At 38.4% G+C, this 18,649-nt stretch overlaps 1 protein-coding gene across 3 annotated transcripts in view; it reads right to left on the bottom strand.

The window, feature by feature from the left end:
• VPS41 (VPS41 subunit of HOPS complex) overlaps positions 1–18,649 on the bottom strand; it is a 192,025-nt gene that overhangs the window by 25,168 nt on the left and 148,208 nt on the right. For all 3 annotated transcript variants that reach the window (XM_030795990.1, XM_030795989.1, XM_030795991.1), the window contains 7 exons: positions 17,652–17,733; positions 15,527–15,619; positions 10,470–10,597; positions 8,966–9,110; positions 7,031–7,072; positions 6,838–6,888; positions 4,308–4,445 (listed from right to left, as the gene is read on the bottom strand). In XM_030795990.1, coding sequence (XP_030651850.1) covers positions 4,308–4,445; positions 6,838–6,888; positions 7,031–7,072; positions 8,966–9,110; positions 10,470–10,597; positions 15,527–15,619; positions 17,652–17,733 — 679 coding nt within the window. The remainder of the gene's footprint in view (positions 1–4,307; positions 4,446–6,837; positions 6,889–7,030; positions 7,073–8,965; positions 9,111–10,469; positions 10,598–15,526; positions 15,620–17,651; positions 17,734–18,649) is intronic.

Here is an 18,649-nt window from a genome sequence, read left to right as displayed (position 1 = left end):
TCATGCTTATAATCCCAGCACTTTGGGAGGCCGAGGCGGGGGGATCACGAGGTCAGGAGATTGAGACCACGGTGAAACCCTGTCTCTACTAAAAATACAAAAGAAATTAGCCGGGCGTGGTGGCGGGTGCCTGTAGTCCCAGCTACTCAGAGAGGCTGAGGCAGGAGAATGGCGTGAACCCGGGAGGCGGAGCTTGCAGTGAGCCGAGATTGCGCCACTGCACTCCAGCCTGGGCGACAGAGAGAGACTCCGTCTCAAAAAAAAAAAAAAAAAAAAAAATTTTTTTGAGTGAAGTATAAAAAAGAAAGCATTTAGATTCTTGAATGTTCCTGGACCATGGTGCTCCCTCTAGAGGAGACAGTAGGGAAACTAAGATTTTTAAAGCAGACACACACACAACACATGCGCGCGCGCACACACACGGACAATGCAGTGAAAATAGAAGTGAAAAGTCAGAATAATAATAGAACTTGAGTAAAAAATGATGCAAAAAAATATTTTAATTCTCCTCTTTCTGATTTAGTATGAAGGTAAAGAATGAAGTTAGAAAAGAGGGTAACTAATAAGAATCTTATCAAATGTAAATTAAATAATTATTTCTACCTATCCTTGATCTCGTCATATTTTATCCAATCTTCTGTTTACATTTATTTAATGAAAATCTGCAAACTTGGCATCTCTCAGCTTTATTCTTCCAAATTCAGAAATACTGCCACCTTGTGAATACTATTAGATATGAGAGCGATCACAAATTCCAGTATAAATCTGCCAAACTATAAAACTGATGATCTGCTCTTAACCACTCTAGGCACAAGCAAATCAGATTTGCAAAATGAAAACCAGTGCCTGATGACCACATCTGTAAATTACAGGACAGTTTAACAGTTAAAAAAAATAATCTTTCATGATTCTTGCAATACTAGGAAATACCTTAGTTACTGTTATTTCCATTAACTTTTTAAACCTGAAAATGATTCCCCAACATAGTGGAAAAAATACAGAGCCTAAAATTAAGTTCAGGTTCTACGTCTTGACCCCTCAACTAATTATTAGCTCTAGACTTTAGGCTTTTTTCCAGCTCCCTAAGACTTGGCTTGTCATGTATAAAATGACTCTATCCACCTAACTGCACTTTTTTAGAGATTAAATAAAACAATATACATGAAGGCACAGCATACATTATAAAGCACAAAAGAACTACAAATAATTTTTATTATCTTTAAAAATTGCTGTAGATGTTATAAATTCCCACAAACTCTGTATTTCCTTTAGAACAAACAATTTCATAAAAGTCTGTGATTAATTTTTGAATTTCAGAGTCCTGGTGATTTTAAATCCTGAACTCTGGCCTTTGATAACTATAACTAGGGCTTTTGATGTGACGTCAAGATCTTTCCAAAGTTTTGGGCCAAATACTATTGATTGTGGGATTTCAATCAATTCAAAATAAGGTTGACCTAGATTCTTGAAGATTTCAATCAGTTGCCAATCTGAAATCACCTCCTCTCAACAATTAGCCAATCCCCAGCAAAGGAAGACAACCAAAATTAGAAAGATATAGTGTTATTCAGCCAGAGGTAAATTATAAACAACAGTGCATCAATGGGTTCTGAATATGCCTTTGAAAGCTTAAACACTTCTCATTTAAAGTAGAAACAAAGAACAAAAAATCCTCTTGTACCAACAGGACTCAACAATCTCTAAATTCTAAGGAAGCAGACAGAAATTTCTTTGGGAAAAGGGAGGCATTATAATTTTAAAGTTCTCAATTTCATATTCAGGAAAAAAAGAGACCACATTTTCTATGTGTTGCTCTTTACACAAAACAGGCAGACAGGTATTCCGTGCCCTTTACTAGCAAGCTTGGGATGCGTTTAATTGGAGAAATCCACTTTGTCATTCACAAATTGGTACATATGATGGCTTTTCATGTCACATGTAAACACAAAAGGGATTTGTTTCTAAGATGACTGAGTATATACGGAATTCTTTCTTATTATTCTTTTTTATTTATTTAAAGAGAGTTTTGCTTTCTCGCCTAGGCCGGAGTGCACTGGTGCAATCATAGCTTACTGTAACCTCAAACTCTTGGGCTCAAGACCTCCTCCCTCAGCTTCCTGAGTAGCTATGAATACTGGCATGTACCACTACACTGGACTAATGTTTTTATTTTTGTAGAGACAGAGTCTTGCTATGTTCACCAGGCTGGTCTCAAACTCCTGGCCCAAAACTATTTTCCCACCCTCAGCTTCCCAAAGTGCTGGGATTATAGGTGTGGGCTACCACACCTAACCAGAACTTATTTTTAAGGAAAAAGGAGTAAGAATCTTGAGTTAGTAATACTGTCATGAACCTCTCCTTTAAGACAGCTTTGGGTACCTGATAGGGTAGAGTGCTATGTTTTCTACAAATATACAGATTTCCCACAACAGATCCTGACAAAGAGATAATCTCCTATGAAGAAGTCTCAATAACCTGAAACATGAAAACCTATTTAGGGAGTCCTAAAAATATGGATTACTACTTGATTATCTTATAATGGTCTGTTTCCACCATTGCCACCTCTAATCCATGCTCAAAATTCTCTTTCAGTGGGACACATGAGATAAATTTTTAAAAATAACTGTGCCTAAAACATAATTGGTTTTACTATGCTTGTGCTGAGTTCTTTTACATTCAATATGTTGTTTTCAGTGGACAAGAGAGAAAAATTCTACAAGGTCTACACAAATGCTCTAAGCAAGCCATATGTGTAGGAAGCATCACATGCAGGTCTGCAACGTTCTGCTGCTCCCTACTGGGTGGAGCAGGGTGTCTTCCACTGAGTACTACTAGACCCGAAAACTTTAAACCAGGTGGGCATAAAGTGTGTGAGCGATATAGAGATACTGGAACCTGGGTGGCGCCTCTGCACCTTGTGCTTAGGGAATGGGAAGGGCTGTTAATCACCCACATGTGACCTCTCTGTCTCAGAGGTCAATAGGAGACTTCAGGAGACTGCCACATCCTCTCTGCAAATATACAACGTTTTCTTGAAAAGTGAGAAACAAATGAAGGAGCACTGTTCAAAGAATAAGATTCTCCCTCTATTGCCAGGTTATAAAGTCCTATGGTGAGAGAAAAGGGTAGTATCTGTTTTTGCTTTTAGAGTAAGATAATGAATTTCCAAATTAAGTCCTCAGAAAATGTCTTAGGGCCCCAAATATAAAATGCTAACGTTGTTTTATAAGTTAACAGGCAGGCAAGATTTTTTTCATTAATTGTGGACTTTAAAAATCCATTGAGCTAAATTGGTTCACAGTACTCCAATGCATTTAATCATCGTGGGCTAAGGAAGCATACACGGAAGTTGTTAAGTGTACATAAACTGTGTTATCATCCAGCTTCTTTGCACATATCTCTAATGGGTCAAATATGTTTTTTATTTTGTTGGTCCACACAGCTGACTTTCAAAAGCATCTGGCCATCCAAATTTAGTCAGACATTTGTAGATGTTAGTGGTAGATGGTATTGAGAACTGTAGGACATAATACTGTTGGCTTTAAGGCTGCCCAGTCATTAGCACATATATAGTTAAGTACTTCAGTTTATTTTGAAACAGCAGTCTCATAAAACTTACTAGTCCTTATTTAGCCTGAACTAGGACCTTGCATGTATATAATGTATTCATTCATTCTCTCACTCGTGATGCAACACACATTTAGTAAATGTCTAATGTGTGGTAGGTACTAGATTTACCAAAATGAGTAAGACAAATTCCTTGTCTTTGAAGAATTTCCAGGAGAGAGAGACTAGTAAGCAGATAATTATAGTGGAATGTAGGATGTAGGAGAAATAAAGAAAAACATAGGGTAGACACTTAAAGAAGATAGGATGCAGGACCTAAGCTATGACCTTGTTTATCAAACCTGATTCCTGACTGGAGCAACTGCTTCTGGCTTAGGACAGTCTGTGTCTCCCTCCCAGGCTCTGACTCTGAGGTGTCACTCTGATCCTGGGAGATGGACTGAGACTCCTAATATATCATTTTTGCCTGATGGTTGATTAAGTCCTAGACCCTGGATTAAACTGTTCTTCCAATTAAACCTATCACAGAAATGCTTCAGCTCTTCACCAAAGTCTAATCCAATGAGATCTCCTTTTCTTGACAGAATGTCCCAGCCAAAAACCTACTTCTTTGAGAGCAACGGTCTTCCCCCTGGACAGAGATGGATGAACAGAGATAGGAAGAGAAGAAAGACAAACAACTTACCATCAATGACAACCTCTTCATCCAAAGTGTACAAGTGGGGGAGCCTGTGCCTTACCTTTTCAAGTGGGCAATGGGTACTGTCTCGGAGAAAGGGAAGTAAGTTTGGTCGATCATATTCAGCATAAAGACTGATCTGTTTTTCATGGTAACGCTGCCCCTTATGGTGGTCTCTCTTGAAAAGCTTATGCAAATACTAAAAGGAACAAAAGATAAGCCGTGATCCATTAAAATAAGAAAAGCAGTACCTGACTAACATTGCTATTTTTAGCTCTAAACACCTGCCATGGAGAGGTTGGGGGAGAAGCAGTCTTCAGGGAAAACCTCTAGGTGATGGAGAAGTGGAAAGGAAAACCCTTTGGGAGAGCAAAGGATTCTGATACTTTCTCTAGAAGGGCCCCAAAACCTGACTCTGCCACGTACCAACTGTGACCTTAGGCAAGTCATTAATCACTCTGAGACTCAGTTTATCTACAAAAATTTTATTGAGTTACTGTGACAATTAAATGAGTTGCCATTACGAAATCACTCAGAACCAATGAACTTAGCATACACCAAGAACTACAGAAAAGTTAATGACAGTAGTTGTCAATATCATCATTGATATCTGCTTTGGCTCAGAAATAAAAAGATGAGTGGTCTTCCCAGGTCATAAAAATTATTTTACATAAAAGAGGGCAGAATCCTGGGACAAGCATATGTTCTTAAAAACTCAAGTAGCGGGCACTAAACTCATTTCCATACATTCTGCATCTCCTCCTTGTTGACTCTTCAAATGAAATGCTGCCTAAACTGGTAACATCAAAAACAAAAATACAAAGTAAAAATCAAGAAGAATGCAGGTGTTCTGAAACAGTTTTCAAAACTGATTCCTTACCCTAGCTGTCTGAAAAAAAGGTTAATTGACTTCAGAGGAAATCAGTAATTCACTTTCTCCTCACAGGCAAGATTAAGTCTATCAATACAGTACTCAGAAGTGAGAAAACAATTCAATGTTTAGTTAATATTAAATGTAAACAAAAACCCCACAATCTACTGAAGACGGGAAGACTTAATCACCAATCCCGCAATGCGCATTAACACCTTGGGTGGCTGTTTCCAAGTGGATTGGTTTACAACATACATAGAGCACCAGGCCGCCCTGCAGCTAAGACTGTAAATGCACTGATGTTTGTTATCGCTGTTGAATCTAGTCACGATGACACCTAACCATGGACACATGCACCTTAAGAAACCAATCTTCAGGCTTCCTGTTCACCTCTTCCTAAGGCAAAATGGAGCAGTACAAAAAGTAGACTGAACTCATGTGCCAGGCAGAGGTCTGATGAACACCACCGCCAGTCCACTGGCACTGGGATCAGTGTGTTGAGCGGGGATACGTGGTGCTGTTTCCCAGAGTGCAAACAGGACGGGGAGGCCCTGTCACATGAATGCTGAGTCAAATTTATAGAGACAAGCCATTGCCTGGCAGGGAAGATGAGCCATGTTAGTGTGGGCTGTGCCACCACTTTACCATTGCACTGATTACACTGTCACACAGATAGCTACTGCCCGTAATCCTGTCTAGTGGCTTAAGTAGGTCAGAAATCACTACTTTATAAATGAATTCCCAAGGTGGCTAGCAGTGTGGATTCTTGCTTAGGGAAGCAGATAATCTTGAGATTTCCAATCATGAACAATGCAGCAATAGCATCTGAGCAAAAGAGAAAAAAAGGTGCCTCTCATTCCCTTCCTGCAGTCTTCAAAAGCTTCAAAGCAGAAAACCGACTTTTGAAAAAAAAGCTCTGTTCCCTAAGCCTCCTCCTACAGTGCAATGAGATGGGCAAAGATACAAGCGCACTTACTGTATCTGATACCCATAGTCCTACTGATATAATCCCTATGTGTGCTGAAGTTTTCTCTTGTATAAGTTTTAAAGGACATAGAAAACAACTATTCCTGCTTTACTCTCATGATGATGCAATGCAGAGAATCGAAGTAGCCCCCCAAAGAAATCTAGAATAACAGGCCTTAATTACACAACCACCAATAGCACACCATAAATATGGAATTAGCTATAGTCATGGTGAGGGACAAAAGAAATGAGGCTCTGCCCTTTTATCGCTCTGTGGTCCTGGATATGGAATGGTTGTCTGACATTTCCTTAGCAGAACTTGGTACAGTATCTGCAGTGCCATACTGGCCTTTACTGTGATGTATGCCATGGTTATATTTAATGGCAATTACAGAGGGAGAGTGCTTATTCCTAGACATGACGTAACACAAAAACATTCATTATAGTTAAATATATAGTTATGTTACATATATTTATATTATAGTAATATAATAGATAGATTGGTAACTTTTTTCCATCACAATTCAATTGTGGGTCAAAATTCAAGTGCCTGATCTACAATTAATCCCTGACCTTGAATTCACAGCATATGCTGCATTTTGGTAATTACAGAACATTGTTTGTGGTGAAACCGCCAACTGGAATATTAACCTCCTTGAAGAATTCACTCCAGTATCCTCCTCGCACCAATACTGAAAGATGATTCACCCACCGGTCAATCAAAAGGGCAAAAGGAGGAGACTGCCGTGCTCACCACATGCTGCAGTTCTGGTCTGTCTTCCAATTCTTCCACTACCTTTTTAATCTAGACAAAAAAGAAAAGTTTCAAGGTGGAGTCATGAGGACAGAAAGCCAGCTGCAAAATTATCTGATAAACTCTCTTCTTCACAGCTATAGGAGTCCCAGACGTTCATCTGGTAACACATATAAAAACAAATCACACTCACTGAAATTTTATCTTCATTGTCCAAAAGCATGTCAACAGCTTTCTGAAACATATAAAAAAAGCCACAGTCAATGAAATCCGTTATTTAAGAAGAGAAGACTAAACACAATGCAGTGCAGCTACCACTGTTCACAGGTGGAAGGCTTATTTTGTATACTTAAGGAGGCCCTTAGCTTTACAATGGCTCTTATGGAAAATGATATATGTGAAGAAATGCATTTTCAAATGCATCTCAATCTGAAGCCTATGTGTTTTACATACCACTAAAATGGTGCTTTGCTATAACTTACCAAATACAAAACATCTTGACTGCCCATATCCTAGCCCCCCGCCCCCCGATGTCTCGGATACCTTCACACCTTCTCATGAGACTCTCAGTAGTTATGGAGAGCATCTCTTTACCAGTATATCAAGAAAATGAGCTTTTCTTCTGGCTACTTCAACCTTGACCTAGTCTCCCTATAAGACTCCACAGACAGAAGGAGCTGGTTTTATGAGGAGAAGGGAATAAGAGCCAGAAAGAGAATGAGATACCTGAAGTTGCATAATGACATAAAGCTTTTGGACTTTCAGAATTTACTTTAGCCACTTTTATCATTCGGGAAACACAAATTAGACAGTTTATGTCAAGAGGAAGAGGGAAAACAGCACACCAGACTGAGCCTCACACAGAACACCTGGGGGCCCTGTTCTGGACTCTGCTACTACCTAGCTGTCTGCTCCAAATGCTACTTTTGCTCTCTGAAATACGAGGGTGTTGGAGTAGATTATCCCCAAGGTCTCTTCTAACTAGAAGACTCTGATTCCTTACATCTGGATCACATTCTAGAATAGCAATTAGTTTCAGCTCATTCATCTTTTTTCCACAGCTACATATGCAAAACGAGGCTCTGGAGAACAATGGAGGGGGGTGCATGAGGGGAGACGAGATATGAGGAAAATGTAATTAATTTTTACATAAGCATCTCATCCTCTGCCAGACAAGCAGAGCCTCTCTACCTGAACTTCCTTGGAGCTACATAATTCTTTGTAAATCTGTAGTCCCTAAAGACTTCACTCAGTATTTTAAAAAGGGCTAAAGCATCTTTGAGAAAAAGAGGTAGCTCTAGGTCCTATCTAAATTAAGTTTAAGTTGGTGGAGATTAAATAGCACACAATATCTCTAAATACAGTACAATATAATTGAAAAATGCATTAATCTTTTTGGAGCCTTTAGGGTTCTATTTTTAGGTTTATCAAAAATTTCAATTTTTTGAATAAGAACACTGTTTTATAAACCTCATTATTTCTGTCACGAGCACTTGTAATTAGATTTATTTCACACACACATACACACACACACACACAGCTTGCATCACTTTGCAAGAGCCAATGTGAGCTGTGGCTGGGTCCACTCATTAGGTTGCTTAAATTTAATATTAGGTTATTCAAATTTGTCACGCAATAAAATAACATATTGCACATGTCCTAGACATGAGCATCAACTCAAACCAGGGGAAACCCCACATGCTGGATACGTGAACACCAAGAAATAAAATAGTAATAAGTGGGTCAAGACGGAAGTTCACTTAATTTTTAAATTCTGGAACACAGGTTAGGAGGGATAAATGAGTCAAAGTATATACCTGGTTTGTTTCTATAAATTATACGAATTGTTTTAGCAAGAAATTACTTTATACACGCACACACACAACTTTAAAAGTTCTCTATCAAATTTGAATTGCTTTCACAGAATAACCACATTAAGAAAAGGATTCCTGAATGCCAAACAACTAAAATAACAACATCTAGTGAGGGTGAGAGTGTTCTAAAGATTGTCAGCATACAGCCAAGTTATGTGATTCTTTCACCAATCCAGCATTTGGATAGATATCTAAGTATTAAATATCTGGAATAGTAAAAATAATTGACAGTACTAAAATAAAAAGCACATTACCTCTGAATCAAAATCCATTAATAAAACAATTTTATCCTTGATAGAACTGAAAAGATTATGCTTGTGGATCAATTGAAAAACGTCTTTATGTCTTAATGTTAAGTATATTTCCAGAGCGTTGCCATAGTTCTTGTCATAGGTGTACCTGGTAATACAAATTTTTTATGTTAATATTCATCAACAGCTCTAATTAAAACACAGAGAGATCATGGTTCACAATATTAAAAATGGAAACACTCCTTTAGAGAGAAAAGTTAACTTTATTTCAAAAAATATTCCTTGGGATTTAACTATACATGACCAATAAGTATTTCTTTCTCAGAACTTTGCCTCTCATGTTGCCAAAATTTCAGAAAATTCACAATATTCAAGTAATAAAAATGGTCTTTTTTGGGGGTCTCAGTCTCAAAAGTTTTACAAACATCCATACAGCAAAGAAACTAGGATCCAGGATGAAGTTCTCATTTTAGTAACAGAAACATCTGTTCCAATTCTTACAAGCAGTAGTCAGCTGACAAATGGCTAATATTCCAAAAGTTGATTTTAAGGGGGCTGTGTCTAACTGAAATGTGTTTTTCCATTGAAACAATGTTTTTTACATTAAGTCCCTAAGTCAGCTCTTGAGAGCTCACTGAACTGAAGCTGTACTGTTGGTCCATTACGAACAGTGCTGCAGACTCTAAGGGGCATGTAACAGGACAACGTTTCCAAGAGAAAATGATTAGCATTTCAACTTAGAATGCCATAAACACAACCTCCTCTGTGGAAAATCCAATACGTCCAGAGTTCTAGGTCATTTTGGTATACCTTTCTTGGTTTTGGGCAAAAGAAGAAAAAAGAAGGGAGAGGAGTGGTCTAAGGTGATGGGGGCACTGAGGAGAGGTGGATGCAGGGATGGTCGTCTTGGCTAGACCTGCAGTATACTTCTTGTTTCCCTAGATGGAAGGTACTTGAGAGCATATCTTATCTATCTCTGTATCATAAGCATCTCGCACAAAGCCTGCATCACTGAATGTGCCCAAGAAATATGAAAAATATTAACCAAGCTGCCATTTTCTGAGCCCTGACCCAGGGTCAGGGAGTCCTCTATTATGACATCTCTTTTAAAGTTTAAAATTATCCCATAAGGAATTGACATTTGAGAGATTAAATTAACTGACTTGAAGACCCTAGAAGAGCAGAATCCAGAGCCTCGCTCATTGGGAAACTGTTATGCTTGAGTGATCTAAAATTTGGCACCCTTTTGTTTCCTAACCACTGCCTCTCCTAAGCACTGTGCGTTAGGGTTTCTCTTCTCTGGGAAACAGATTACATTGCAATTGTACAGTTTCACACATGTCCTTACCTCCTACTCATTTGAGGTTTATGAAAGGTTTTTACTAAGAGGGAATGTAGGAAAATGGTATAAAATGCATCCTCTCCACTTGGAGTTTGCCAAATCTAAAGTATGAAAAACTTTTCAACATAGACTGATATGGAAAAAGAAACATTTAAGTATACTCACAATTCTGCCAGGGTTTTAAGTAAAGTCTTGTTCTGATTATCTTTCTTCAGATGATCCCGAACTGCTTGAACTATGACTGAATTATTATACAGATCTCCAGGCCATTCTCGGATCAGTGTGGCAAAACCCTAACCAAAGGTGAAAAACAGAAAAAGAACACTCATTCAACAGAATAATGGTTGTGATATTGTGAAATATACATTTGGTCTTCCTTCTGTTTCCTGGCATATAACTCTTAAAAAATTTAGAATCTCCAAAATGATGTGTCTTCTTGCATGCTAATGAGCTGACTGGTGGCTAGCAGCCCCTAGGTAACTTAAGGATGGGGTTGGGCACAGGATAGACCGAGACAGGATTAAAGGGTTGGAACTTTTCAGCCCTACCCCCAACCCTGCCCCACAACCTCCAAGGAGGGGAGAGGGGCTGAAGGTTACGCCGATCACCAATGGCACAATGTTTAAATCGATCATGTCTAAGTAATGAAGCTTTCATTAAAACCCAAAAGGAGTGGCTTTGGAGAGCTCCCCAAGAGCTGAACACCTGGAGGTTCCTGGAGGGTGGTGCATCCAAAGAGGGCCTGGAAGCTTCATGCCTCTTCCCACATACCTTGCCCTCTGCATCTAATCCATTTGGCTGTTCATCTGTATCCTTTGCAATATTCTTTATAATAAACCAGTAAATGTAAGTAAAGTGTTCCACTGAGTTCTATGAGCTGCTCTAGCAAATGAGTCAAATCTAAGGAGGTGGTAGTGGGAATGCCAGTTTATAGTTGACCAGTCAGAAGTACAGGTGACAGCCTATAACTTGTGATTGGTACGTCTGACGTGGGGGCAGTCTTGTGGGCCTGAGCCCTCAGCCTGCAGGATCTGATGCTATCTTCATGTAGACAGTGTCAGAATGAACTGAATTAGAGGACGCCCAGCTGGTGTCCACTGCAGAACTAATTGCTTTCTTGGTGTGTAGTGGAAAAACCCAGACATTTGGTCACAGAAGTGTTGTGCTGTGAGAGTATAGCATGAGAAACTGAGTTTGGTTTCTCCTAAATTCTCAAAACAAACCGAACAATTTAAACCATCCCTAAAAGTATTCACTTTTAGTCACATAACAGACCAAACAATTATATGATTAAAAGTTTGTTCAATAAATATTTCATCAATTTTCAGACTATGGGTTTGGGTGTGGTGAAGAGTTGCAGGGAATATTATTGTGCAATAAATCTCCATTTAGCATTCCTGGGAGGCAGGTCATGCCATCTACTTCTGTCCTTAGTTTTACGAAATGTACAACTAAGAAAGGTATCCTGTTCCTTCTATAAAGTGCATGGACAAGAGTTTAGGTTGGACTTGCTCCGTCCCCATTCTGGACTAACTGTAACATTTGGATGACAGCTTTAACATCTTACAGATATTGCCCAAGTCAGCTACTTTCCCCACCACCAACAGTCCTCTAATGCACTTAGGCCTGGGCTGCTGGGTGCAACTGGTTATGCAGTTGTGCACTGTACAGCCAGCACAACTGACCGTGGCAGTCTGCTTGGGGCAGGGCTGCTCCCACAATGAAACTGCCCAGCATTCTATACCTTTAACAAGTCACCATCTTGGTCCTCCTTCCACTCTGGCTTCTAACGCCAGTTTTATGTTGGAATTTGGGACTTTGGCTCAAGTCTTATCCCCTGGCTCTTACCCTGGCTATCTCTAGATCTCAAATTTTGTGGTTCCCTGATTTGATCCTGTTTCCGTCCCACAGCTGATTCTGGGCCAGTATCTTGCTCAGTCTCTACCCCCTGATTCCTGACTTTAGACTTCATGTTTTATAACTCAAAGTATGATGGAGCAGTTTACTTACTGATCCTTGATAACGTTTAGAACAAAAACATGTTCATAAGACAGTAAAGAGAATTAAAAACGTCTACGTTATTAAATGTGAAAGGAAAATAAATTATCAGGACCCCCAATTCACTAGGCCAAAGGGAAAGTTAAGGGAACTGAGTCATGCAAAAATTGCCTTCCTTTTGTTCCCAGAGAGCTGTCATTTCACATGCTTCCTTTATCTCATGTCAAAGCTAGATCTACTGAACAAGAGATGAATGCATAAATTGACTTTTCCCCCACTTCTCTCTTTTTACATGTAAAACGTAGATTCCCTGAGCTAATCAGAGCATCACTGGAATGTGACCACATGCCTCATTGCTTACTCTCCCCCTACTTATTTATTTGTTTTTAAAATTTCCTCCTTGCCTCCTGCTTGCTCTTTCCCCTTTAAATTTTGAAGTCCTCAACACTCTCTTTGGAAATAGCACAGGACACAGACCCTGTTTCTTTTCCCCAAGTATGTCCCTAACCTTGGCAAAATAAACCTTTAAATCAATTGAGATCTGCCTCAGTCACTTTTTGGTTTATATAAAAAATAGTACATTATTACTATTACATAACTCCATTAATACTTTATTGAACTACTGTGAATTTGTTTAAATAACATTTAGAAGTGAAAACAATGTGATAGAAGCTGCTTCTGTAATGCACCAGGATTTGGTAAGAAAAGTGCAAAAGAATCAGTAATACAGTTTTCATTAAAGTTCCATCCAAATTCTACCAAAGTAACCCCTGGAAGGATGGCAAGAGACCAGAACAAAAGACCACATATTTTCCATTTAGATTACAATCTTCTTATATACTAATGTGACTGAAATTTTACTTCAGAAATTTGGGGAATGGATTCAATCAGAACATTAAAATGCTTGTAGAACCAAAATAATATTTCAGATCAAGTTTCTTTCTTTTCTTCCTTCCCTTTGTTTCCCTTTCCTTGTCCTTCCTTTCTTCCCTCCCTCCCTTCCTTTTCTTTCTCTCTCTCTCTCCTTCTTTGCCTTTCTCTCTCTCTCTTCCTCTCTTTTTTTTTTCTGAAGTGGAGTCTCGCTCTGTCGCCCAGGCTGGAGTGCAGTGGCGCTATCTCGGCTCACTGCAACCTCTGCCTCCTAGGCTCAAGCGATTCTCCTGCTTCAGCCTTCCAAATAGCTGGGACTACAGATGTACGCCACCATGCCGGGCTAATTTTTGTATTTTTTTTAGGAGACGGGGTTTCACCATGTTGGCCAGGATGGTCTCCATCTCTTGACCTTGTGATCCGCCCGCCTCAGCTTCCCACAGCCTCCCAAAGTGCTGGGATTACAGGGGTGAGCCACCAATGCACAGCCTCTTTCTTTATTTTTGTGAGAAAGGGTCTCACTCTGTCGCCTAAGCTGGAGTGCAGTAGCATGATCACAGCTCACTGAAGCCTCAGCCTCTAGGCTCAAGTGATCCCCCCACCTCAGCATCCGGAATAGCTGAGAATACAGGCGTATGTCACAGCACTCAGCTAAGTTTTAGTTTTTTATAGAGACAGGTCTCACTATGTTACCCAGGCTGGTTTTGAACTCCTGGGCTCAAGCAATCCTCCCACCTTGGCCTCTCAAAGTGCTGGGATTACAGATGTGAGCCACTGTGACAGCCCTGTTTTCTTAAGACTATATAAAATAAAATAGTCTGTAAAGATTTCTACCCCAATACCAGCAGCTCACAGTAGCCCCTAGACCATTAATAACAATGCTCAGGGAAAGAAGAAATTTTGGCCCCATTTTTTCTTTTCCCTATCATGCAACAGCCTCATGGTACTGCCAACTTCGAACACAAAATAAAGACAAAATAACCAATCATCTTGTGTGATAAAAGCATGATGACCCCACCATAAACTGAAATAAACATCTATCATATTTCATGTTAGGCTTCCCTCTGTTCAACTGGCTTTGTGTACCCTTGAATAAATGTGCTACCCAAGAAATATTTATAAAATCTATCTGTGGCCATTATTACTAATTAGAGGACACAGGTACGAGGGACCTGTTATGATTGAATGAGCAAAGTTATAGAAAACCTCAGTACCTATTATAATAAGTAAAAGTCTAGAAAGTATTCACGAAATGAAATGCCACAGAAATCATCCCATTTTTGACATGCTTATACATTTGTCATTAATATTAAACAAAGCTTAACTGTTTAAAATAACTCTGCTGGGTTGTAAATTAATAGGCAAAGCTATAGGCATATGACTAGAAACCCCATACAAAGAGGTCATGAAGCATCTTTACCTCCAATATTACTTCATATCTTTTTAGGGAGAAAAAAATTGACAAGTCAATACTCCAGAGAAGTACAGTTTGTTTTTTGTAATCTGACCTTCAGTGCTCTGTTTAGCAACACAAAATTTCTCTCCACATAATATGTGATCAAAAGTGTTGTTAGGGAACACAGCTATTTGACTGATTATGTGACAATTTAATTCAAAATGAAATAATTAAGCTGAGACTATGGGAAGGTAAAATACGAATTATTTGTAAGAGCTTATGAAAATAAAAACAAATTATTTACAACCTCCTTAACAGTACTGACCAGACAGACATCCTAAAACATTCAGGAGAAAACATCTACAATCTCTAAGGTTAAGTCATGCTTCTTTCCATCTCAGTAAAAAGTGTTCCAGATATGAAATCAACAGGGTAACTTTGATGATACAGGATTTTTAAAAGTTTCATGAAAAAATAAGAGTTCAATCATGTGCAAGAACTGTAACAGATTCATAAAAACAATAAATTTTTTTAAATGCTTAAATTAGATTACTTTAAAAATAGGAAAATTATACTTCAGCATTTGTAAAGAAAGTTTGTACTCTTCTCCATCATTTTCACAGAACACTCATAATTCTCTTTCTTCTGGGATGATATCAAAGATGGAATAGCAGCTGCTATTGTATTTATGAAATCCACAAAATAGCACTTAGCTCTTTCTCTTTAGTTCTAGAAAGAAGGTAACTTTAAAGAATTCCTTAAAATGCACACAGACTAAGTGTTTTCACGGTCTACATAAACATGAGTTATACTGGAGTTTCTCTAGCTCAGTTTCACCTGCCACATGCAAACTACAAATCTGTTTCCTTTACAGGCATTGCTCCATTGTATTCCTTTCTAGATTTCCTAACACTTCCCATTGAGAACAAGTAAATATGACCATATCAGAACACCATACCTCATAATCACTCTCCAAAAATTCATGTAAGATCATTTCATAGATGAGTGGTTTCAGAACTGGATCACCTCTTGGCAAATAAGAACTAATAGCCTAGGTAAGGAAAACGAAAAAAAATCCTTTAAAAAATGGCAAAACAAAACTGCATTCCAATTATGCAGAAAACATGAAGTATATTTTTACTTTAAAAATGTGAGACAATACAGTACTCTGAAAAAAATTTTCTGAAGAGGATTTAAATGAAAACTACTTTCTAACAATAAATTATATTTTAAAAGTATATACATGTATGAATGAATTTAAAAATTGCCTAGATTAATCTTTATCTCTCTGTTCTTCCTGATGAGTTAATAGAAATCTAAATAATAGGAAGGAGAAAGTCACAGAGATGAAAAAAGTCGACTTCTTAAGTAATCAAGGAGTATAGGCAATCTATTCATCTTTCTTTCCTTCAACTGGAGTTTATCAACCTTTACCAACTCATAATCATCTTTTGAAATTAGGAAAAATACATCTTGTGTTCTTCAGATATTTTCAGCACTGTGTTAAAAGTCAAATTTACAAATACTGTTCAATGACCCTATAATGTCCTACGATCCAATCACCACGCTTTTTACTGGGGACAGACAGATAAGGTCACCATCCCTAAGGAGCTCACAAGTCCTAGAAGAAAGATATGCAGACAATTAAACAGATAATAACTGTATTGTGTGGTAAGTGTTACAAGAGAGGGGTCAGCACAGTGCTGCAGCAGCAGAGGAGAACCTTGCCTACTAAAGCCCTGGGTTTCTCAGAAAAAAACAAGAGAAGGGCAGGACATCTGGCAGGGGGAATAGCATGAGCAAAGGCATGGAGCCATGAACATGCATCTGTGTGCAGGGAGGTCAGAGGAGCCCAGAGATGCGAGATGGCGTCACAGAAGACAGATGAGGCTGCAGAGGAAGTGGAAGTGGGGTCTTGAGAGGAATTCCGATTTTATTCTACAGGCAGGAGGGAAGCAACAGGTACTAGGGAAGTGAGAGTCCAGACTTATTTTTTATGCAGATAACTCTGGGCTAGGGCTGTCCACAGATCTATCAGAAGGCATTTGCAATGGCTCAGGCAAAAGTTAAGGCAATGGTACCACAGGGGAAGAGAAGAGCCCCGATTGGTATTGACATGAAAAAAATGACAAGAAGTGGAGATTAAGCAGAATGAGGAGGGGTGTAAGATGTTCTAATCAAGAACAGTGGCTTTGAGCTAATACGCCCTGGGGAATGGGTATATTGTGTATCATAAACACAGACTCAATGGAAAAGGACTGAATGTGGGAAGGAAATTGATTTATATTAACTTGAATTATCATCATCAGCAGTATATACAAGGAGAAACGGCCATCACATGATATTCAAAAAAGAGGTCTGAGTTACACAGCCATTAAAGTAAACAGGGAGGCAGGACTGGATAAAATCCTCCAGAAACCATCCAGTAAACCCAATGAGAAGTGTAACATTTACAGGGCAGACAGGAGGAGTCACACGGTTGACAAGATGATTAACTGGGAATTTTTAAAGCATATTTATAACTCCAAGAGAGCATTCAAAAGGTCCACAAATAATGAAAATTTTTTAAATGTTTAAAACAAACACAGGAATACTTTATTGATTGATTAGGATGTTGTGCACTAAGTTGAAAGATTTAAAAAAAGAAACATCAAAATTATTCATTAGAGCTAGGTGGTCAATTTTTTCCATCTGTCTTTCAGCAGGTAAAATATTACTTGAAAAATACATTAATTATTCAGTAACTCTAAAAAAAGTCTTATGCTTTATAACCTACTGGATGAGATTACACCTATTTTCAAAAGTCATTAAAAAGAGCATGAAAACTTCATCTAAACACAGAGAGAACTGGAAAGAGATAAATGAACACGTTGTACATGTAATATATATATAATCTTATATATGTGTATTTTTTTTACAAGAGGCTTATATTTTCAAACTGATCTCTAAAAGTTTGATTTTTCTTTCCATCTGAGATAATAATCAAGTCCTAAAAAAGAGCTGAGTACTATTATCTTTGTTTCTATTGCAATATCAATATACTACTTGCAGAAACTGAGAGTTAAAAATAAGGCTTTGCTTACCTTAAGCTGTCCAATTTCTTTAAATTTATAAACTTCATATTCCCAGAGTGCTGCATTTTTCCCAAGAATTTTCTGGCATTTGCTGGCAGTAAAAACATCCCAGGGAGAAAGAAAGTATAAATTAAAAAAAAAAAAAAAAAAAAAAAAAACAGAGCCAGAATAAGTAGACATTTTCCCCAGAGGTTTAGAGAAATCTCTCTTCTTAGAGTTTTGATGAATTTCTATCTCAAGTACCAATGAACATAAAGGTATTACTGTTACTCATCTGGTTGCATACATAAATTAACACAACTTATAAAAGTTAATATAAAATGCTTATAAATAAAGATGAATCACTTTCAGAAGACTACAACTAGGGACTTTCCCAACTATCTGCCTGTTCTAAGTTTCCCATTTACCCAGAGGAGCACTGCTGGTTTCGGGGAACCTTTCTTGCCTTGAAGAAAACTCATCATACCCCGAAGTGCCAGATCCTTTCTAAATGGCTTTAAATTATGCACTACAAAATCAGACTTCGGAAAATTAGAATCCTATCCTACTATATAACCTGGAGGACTGATTATGTACGGATGAAACCTTACTTTACACATCAAAGAAACACATTTTCTTAAATAACCTCAGGAGACGAGAAGCAGGTTTGAGGGCACTCTTCCAGAGCTGCCATGCAGTCATGCAGCGGGCACTGCCCAGTTCCAGTGGGAACCACTCACACAGACTTGCACACCACTACATAACATTTATGTGTTCTGCCCACCACAAACCTCTGCAACCCAGATCCTGGGGTCTGGTCACTTCTATTTAATTGCCATCCTCTGGTTGGGAAAATTCTCTTTGAATCATAAGCAGAGGCACTTTGTTCTGGACTATCTTCCAAGGATGCTTATAAAGCAAACAGCTCTAGAAATGAGAGGACACAAATAGTGTCTCCCACCTGAGTAAAGGGAAGGTTTCTTACTGCCCAGTACAATAAAGATAAAACGATGCCCTTAGGACAAAAG

Source organism: Nomascus leucogenys, chromosome 17 (assembly GCF_006542625.1).
Source record: "Nomascus leucogenys isolate Asia chromosome 17, Asia_NLE_v1, whole genome shotgun sequence".
Classification (NCBI taxonomy): domain Eukaryota; kingdom Metazoa; phylum Chordata; class Mammalia; order Primates; family Hylobatidae; genus Nomascus; species Nomascus leucogenys.
Note: the sequence above shows the minus strand (reverse complement) of the source record. Positions and strands in the feature narration are given on the sequence as shown.